The following is a 7,188-nucleotide window of genomic DNA, read 5'->3' on the forward strand; positions in this document are numbered from 1 at the left end:
AAGTCGATATGCCTTGCATACTCGCTAGTTGCAATTTGTAAATTACAGTATGTGCTGTAAATAATTAGTAAAGAACTAGTTAGGAAAATTGTGATAATTAGTCGATTGCACATTTGATTGTTCGGGGGATTATTGTCTGCCTCATCAACTAACTTAGTTCAAGTGTTAAAATTGTGCTATCTGCCACAGGCAGTTTTTAAAGATTTGGTGCAGCTAAGAAAGGCGGGGGGGAAATGCCTGATATGTTAGCTGTCGTCAGCTTTAGTGGCTCTTAGCTGCCGGCACATTCGCACGAACTGAATCACTTAATTTGTGCCCGCGTTTAGACTTCCTAGCATTGCCAGCTTTGGCTGGTCGACCAGGAGGAATTCGGGTGGATTTTCTGGTGACTCCGGGTCGGCGCCTTGCCAAGGCTGTTGGCTGGACCCGGAGTTTTTTTCCATGGCGTCTCTCTGCTCGAGCAGCAGCATTTAGCCTCAGGAGCATGCTGTATGCTCCACTGCTGCTGGAAACTTTTCCTATTCCATCGGTAAAGCTCCTCAGCAACACTGTGTAGGCGGCGTTCCCTTCTGCAAGCTTGTGCATTTTCCTGAGCGCCTTTTCCAATGCACTGTACATTTCTTCGGGGTCATGCAAAATAATTTGTAAAAGTGTTTGTTTAGCATCTATACATTAAAAAGTGTTACATCCTACTGCACCATTTGTTCTCACAGGCTAACAGTAGAAGAGATCAAACATCAAGTGTTCAGAATCAGACATGCAGCTACACATAGTCAACTATTGTAAGTTCCATCTGTGAAGGCTGTAATCTTTAGTTACATAACATGTCTACAGGCTATTTGCATTATGGGTAAACCTTGTTCTGTCTTTGCGCAGATGAACGTGTATTCATATTGATGTGGCGTCACATTGCGCAATGTCCCTGTACATGTTTTGGTTGCTTGTTGAAGTTGTGTGCTTTCAATACTGAACATTACTGCCAGCCATATGCTGTCTGTATCAGTGGCAAAGGTTGTGAGAAATAGTCACCCTGAAATAAGCTTGGATGACATACTACACAAGTTGTGGCTTTGAAGTGCCCATGTGCTTTCATGTATGTGTGCAGCAATATGTAAAGAACAGTTTTGTGTTCACAGCTGGCATTGCACACAATCGGACACAATTTTATCAGCTGCCGTTATACAATCTGGACTACTATTACTGTTCTAAACATGGGGCACTACTGAATCTGGGATATGAAGCATTGCACACAGTCATTCACACCTCGAAATGACATGAGAGAGAGTCGGAATACCTCTGGTTGTGCACTGAAGTCAGGAGCAGTGCTTGGCCCTGGCTCTGGACAGTAGTCAGGAGCAGTGCTTGGCCCTGGCTCTGGACAGTAGTCGGAAACAGTGCTTGGCCCTGGCTGTGGACTGAAGTCGGGAGCGGTGCTTGGCCCCACCTGTGGACTGAAGCTGGAAGCGGTGCTTGTGCCTGGCTCTTGTTGTGATGGTACACCCGAGTCGCTTTCCGCTATATTGACACCTTGCTGTGCTGGCCTCATTGGCAAACAGAATTCGAGTGGGGGGCATCGCTCACCTAGTGCAAGTTGCCCGAGCTGCTTGCAATCTGCTGGTGTGAGCATAGGGCTGTTAGGTAAGCACCCTCCGAATTCCCTCTGCACTGCAGCCTGGTGCTTACAGAAGGCACCTTGGCTGCCTACCCAACAGCTGCATATACCCACATCAGCTTGTACTTCGTGTGTCGCCGTGCTTGAGGAGCTGGGCACATAGTACGTTTCACCAGATTTTCTGATGCTCCCTGCGGGCAGCTTTGGCAGGTCTTGCAGCAGGTGCTCAAATGTCAGGCGATGTGACGCTTCTCGATGGTGCGCATGCCGCAGAAGCCTGGTCTCAAAATACTTTTCCCAAGTTGAGACTACTATTTCGACCAAGGCAACAGCATTGAATGCTTTTGTCCGGCAAAGGACAACATCTTTTAGGATTCTTATTGATGCTTCCGAATAATTATTTGTGTTGTGCCCCCTTGTCTCTAGATTTGTTCGGTACATCTGTACCCACTCCTTTTCACAGCAAAGAAATGCCTCTACTCGGCGGATGTAGCCTTCATGCCCAACAGTGCGCAGGTGCTCCTTTGCTGCCTGAAGCTGGCTCAGGTCCTTTGCATACAGTATCTGTAAATTAGAAGGCAAGTAGGATCTCATAATTTTTCATGTTCAGGACATTCACGATTACACCCCACCCTCAATGGGGATTAGGAGGAGAATAAGAAGGTGCACCTAGCAAGCGAAAGTCTTTGGTTAAACAAAAAAGGTGAGGAAGGAGAAAAGGGGGAAGGGATGGTGGTTTAGCATATAGAAAAATTACACCATCTTCCCATAGGGGAACCCTGAGTAGTATGCGAAGCAGCCGTGGGGTTGACTCAAGGTAGTTGACTCAAGGCAGCTGTATAAACTTGGACATGCAGCAGCACCAGCAACGCGCAGAACTGTTGTCGACGCCGTCGGCGTTTTGCCTGCGTTCGCACCGAACGCGCGCGGCGTTGGTGACTGTTGCCGGTGCCTCTGGGGCGCCTACCATCGCGCCTCTAACCTAAGCTGCTTCGCATTATCGCGCGCGGTGCCGCAGGTGTTGCCATTCGTTGCGCAATCCGGAGAGGAGAGGAGGATGCACAGTAGGGGTGTGGACACCGCACGGCAGATGGAGGGAGCTAGGGAGTGACATAGCCCCGACCATAAGCTGCTTCGCATCTAAAATGACAGGTATGGGTACCTGCTGTTATCTATAAGCAGGGCTGACAAAACTTAAAACAGGTTCAAACACACAAGCAGGGGCTGACAATGCACTAGGCTTACCTTCCTGCAAAGCAGAAAATAAAGGATAGAAGATTAAAATAAAACTGGTAGACGAAACCAAGTTTCCTGAAGGTGTGTTCAGTTGGGAGTAGAATTACTAATATAAATCTTTTTTTCAGGGGCGAGGGAAAGCGAAATGTGATTGACCAAATATGAAATGAAATAAACTTATACTTGGGTAAAATAGCAGAATAGTAAAACATGCCCGTGCGGTACCAAATTTAAGAAATCTAACATCGTTATAAATTAAAATAGAAAGGGGGATATGATCAGCTCTGGTCTAACAAGGTGTCAGACCTAAAGGCATGATTGTTTCAAAGGTGGCTCATGAGTCCATTTGTTACACTAACGGAAAAAATAACCAGCAGCCCTTCATTTTCTTGCAGTCTGTGGATGGGCTTAGGAGCATTGAATCATTGAACACATAACCAAAACCTGATTTTTTAGTAATATATAAGTACGTTTTCTTCTTCTTGAAGCAACAAGCAATACTGTTCACAAACAGTAGGTCCCCATTTTCCTCTTGTATTTCATTTCTTACTCGACCTTTGGAGTGGAGGCACAGCTGATTATAGTCATTAGCATAAGCAGATGGACATGTTTTAGCAAGTTCCCATGGTGAGTGTTCTTGTTCCAGATTTATTTTAGCTTATTTTCCTCTCTTTTTGAGCTCATCAATAAGAGTTGCATCAGGCAATATTTTTATATATGAACATATAATCAAGTTTACTGAAATGCAAGAAAGCCTGGGACAGCTACCATTGCAAATGCATATATGCTCCAAAGATGTGTTTTTTTTTTGTTTGTAACGAAAACGTATGCAGTCTCACTGTCAGCACAGGATAGCTGTCAAAGTCTCGAGGCTCGTACACCTGAATACCTAAGGACAGCCACTGCTGTAAGTTTATTGTTAGTGGACTGTAAGTATGCGACAGTAGAAGTAATTTCTGCTGCTTAGATCAGTGTCATGATGTATGCCAGGCAAATTTCTTTCTACTCAGATGTCATCAAAAAAAAATTTTAAATACGCATTTCCATTGCACTTGGCTTCATTTCAACACCTCTTAGTATGTAGGACAGTCATCTCGTCATGCAATTTTTAAATGGCCATTTCTTTACCTTTTGGAAGGCAGCCATCAGCTGACGTCGGTCTTCCTTGGGGACTTTGTTAGCAGTTGCAGTTAGCCAGCGCCATTCTGCTTGCAGCACATGAAACTGGCATAGGTGCTGTTCTGCTGTGGGCCATGTCTTTTTCAGAGCATCCTTTTCAGGACGGGAGTTGTCCGTCATCAGTACTAAAGGAGCCTGGAATAAGGATTGCATAGATTGCAAATATATTCCAACATTTTGATGTAGATATCTAAGTAAGCTTTATGCTGCCTGTTTACTGCTCATTTTCCTCCATAACCCTATATCATTAAAATTAAATACTGAATGAATGGTATAAAGGAAGATGTCTAATGGATGTGTTATGTCTGTGCTTGTACACAATTTATAACATTTTGAAAATTTGCTTTTTCAATGCATTTATAACACCACAAATTGGCTGCCCGGGCTCTAAAGTTTGTTAAATACATCACCATTACAAAAAGAGTCTCCGCCATACATTGCATGACTTAGCCACCTAAATGGCAATAAGACAATAACCAATTGCAGTAATAGTAGTCAAAAGTATGAGTGACACCTGCAAGTCTGTTTCCCTCAACTGCTATGAATTCATTTCTCCATGCCAAATGCTATAACACAGCTGGCACCAAATTTAGTGGGCATGTGCCAGTAAACCTATGGTCAAAACATTATTGTATCAGCTATATCTACTCCTAACTGCTCATTTAGGTAATTTCTGTTTACAATGAATCAAATTATTGAAAACACACACACACACACACAAAAACAAATAAAACCGTAGCAATCTTATTGAAGCTATATTCACAGTAGCAACTGCTGTCAACACTAAGGTGAAAGTTAGCAGTGTATTGAACACTTGCATTATGCCTTGTCCTTCGTTTCTTATGTCACTCGATTGAAAGTTAAACCGAAAAGCTTGCTCTAATGCCCAGAGTGTTTTATCTTCTCTAACCTTTGCAGAACTTGACAAACTTAAGCCATTATTCAAATGAAGAAAGCAAAGTGAAAAGAGGGGGAGAGCATAATTTTGTAACCAGGTGCCCTTGGCACCAGTTTAATACAATGGAGTGGAGATGCATCTTTGTTGGACTGCAGTGCACTGTTTGGTTTATGAGAAGCACTGTTACACTATGGAATTGAGGGGCAGCTTCAATGGGGGTCCTCATTCTTTCCGCTGTCCATGTTTTATTTGCGCTTTACTTGCCTTAACATGTCGCCATACTGACCAGCTCACATGCAGACTCTAGTTCAATGGGGCAGCTTCAAGTCAAGGCTCGTTTGATAATGTGGCATTTGTATGCACTCCTAGTGCATACACTTATCCTCATTTACTTAACAAATCGCACATCATAAGTCGCTGATTAACATTGTGGTTGATGCTCATGTGATATCAGATTTAAGTGCCTGTACATATTACTACACAACAGTAATGCATACATTGGTGATCCTCACCATTATTGTTTCTAAAAAAATAGCTCCTCTATGAGGCTTCAGTAGAAACAAAACATTCGGCCATCACAACATTGCTTTCTTATAGTCTTCCCAAGGTAATTGTGTTAATTTGCAGTTTTTTTGTTATTCATCTGGCAGTCCCTAAAATTCTCAACTCTAGGGTAGCACCAGAGCTAAAAAAAAGTTTCTTTCAAATTCTGCAAGGTCCACGACTCGGCCACACATCGGCGCAGGAAATACTTGAGCATTAACAACTGTATTTTAGTTATTGGGCTAACATTTGTATCTGTCGTAATCGTTGAAAGTCAACCCGTTGCTTACTTCACTAAAATAAATTCTGGTGTTATGTGTGCCAAAAGCACTATCTGATTAAGAGGCACTTTGTAGGGGACCCTGGATTAATTTTGACCACGTGGGGTTCTTTAACACTCGCCTAAATCTAAGTATATGAGCTTGCGGCTGCCACGGCCGGGATCGAACTCACAGCCTTGCATTCCGCACGGCAATGCCACAGCCACTAAGCTACCTAGACAGCCCTGCTTGTTTCCCAGTAGTATTGTTCTTTGCATTTTTTTACTAGAGCTGCCGTATTTACATATTCTGGATACTAGGAAAATAGTGTTCTACAGAGCCTATTATGTCATTGCTAACCCTTTAATAATGGCACATATAAATACCCAAAATATTTCCAACCACATTTTTTGAAATATTTGGCCTGTGGACAACACCCATCAATAAAGGATTTTAATCTATGCTGCAAAAAAGGGCCATGTATGAGTCTATCTTTTAGTTGTTTCTAGTGGTTGCCCTGCTAGCCTAAAACACTACTTGCTCACTCAATAGTCCCTTTACAGTGCAAATAATAGTCTTCTGTATGAGACAGCACTGTTGCTCAGAAGGAACACTGAGATTATGATTTTTGCCATGGCTAACAGTGGCCTATAATATATCTTCTTCAGGACGTCTCAGTAAATTTTATGTATAGCTAGTGAAAACAGAGAATGCGGGAGATGGAAATTCAAGACAATGAGCAACATGAGAACAAGGTGAGAGCAGGAGCCTACGTTTCAACAACTGCTACTCTTACTTTGTATTTAAATAAAGTGTATCATCATCATCTTCGACAAGTGGACTTGTCTTCTTCAAGGCGACATCATATGCTCTCCTCGGCACAGTATATATAGGTAGGGTTCTTCTAAAGGGGAGAGAAGGTAAGGCGGGTGGGTGAGGTAACGAGCGAGAGTGTGTTAGTGGTGAGAGTGTAGAATTGAAAAGAAAGATAATGAACTACTGTTAGTCGGTAGAGTCCTCCACTCACTATCAGTAGTTCATTATATTTCTTTTCAATTCTATACCCTCACCGCTAACACACTCTCGCTTGTTACCTCACCGACCCGCCTTACCTTCTCTCCCCTTTAGAAGAACTCTACCTATATATACTGTGCCGAGGAGAGCATATGTTGCCTTGAAGAAGACAAGTGCACTTGTCGAAACGTTTGCTCCTGCTTTCACCTTGTTCTTGTGTTGCTCATGTATAGCTAGTGTCACTTAATATGGATAGCTACGAGATTCAATTTTTCATTAACAGGAACCTGTACCTGTCTGTTGCCGAAGCATGATGGGCAACTATCCTTGAGCAGTTCAAAGGCAAGGCTGTAACCCTCCGTGGTTTGAGAGCTGTGCAACAACACAGCAATAAGCACGGCACCTGCTTTTGTAGCAGTAAGCATGATTGTGGCTGTGCTCTTTGT

At 43.1% G+C, this 7,188-nt stretch overlaps 1 protein-coding gene across 1 annotated transcript; it reads right to left on the reverse strand.

The window, feature by feature from the left end:
* Positions 1–1,219: 1,219 nt before the first annotated feature.
* LOC125943411 (uncharacterized) lies at positions 1,220–4,639 on the reverse strand. Its single transcript, XM_049662705.1, has 2 exons — positions 3,977–4,639; positions 1,220–2,176 (listed from the first exon to the last, which is right to left on the reverse strand). Exons 1-2 carry the CDS (start codon positions 4,178–4,180, stop codon positions 1,220–1,222), a joined length of 1,161 nt encoding a protein of 386 aa, XP_049518662.1. The 5' UTR covers positions 4,181–4,639.
* Positions 4,640–7,188: the final 2,549 nt, after the last annotated feature.

The sequence above is a fragment of the Dermacentor silvarum genome, chromosome 2 (assembly GCF_013339745.2).
Source record: "Dermacentor silvarum isolate Dsil-2018 chromosome 2, BIME_Dsil_1.4, whole genome shotgun sequence".
Taxonomy (NCBI): domain Eukaryota; kingdom Metazoa; phylum Arthropoda; class Arachnida; order Ixodida; family Ixodidae; genus Dermacentor; species Dermacentor silvarum.

What these genes read in the sequence shown, in the direction of transcription:
- LOC125943411 (XM_049662705.1), bottom strand. Translation starts at nt 4,180, where the DNA reads ATGCAATCCTTATTCCAGGCTCCTTTAGTACTGATGACGGACAACTCC. An exon ending in TGATGGCTGCCTTCCAAAAG is followed by an intron (nt 2,177 to 3,976) that starts GTAAAGAAATGG and finishes TCTAATTTACAG; the next exon opens with ATACTGTATGCAAAGGACCT.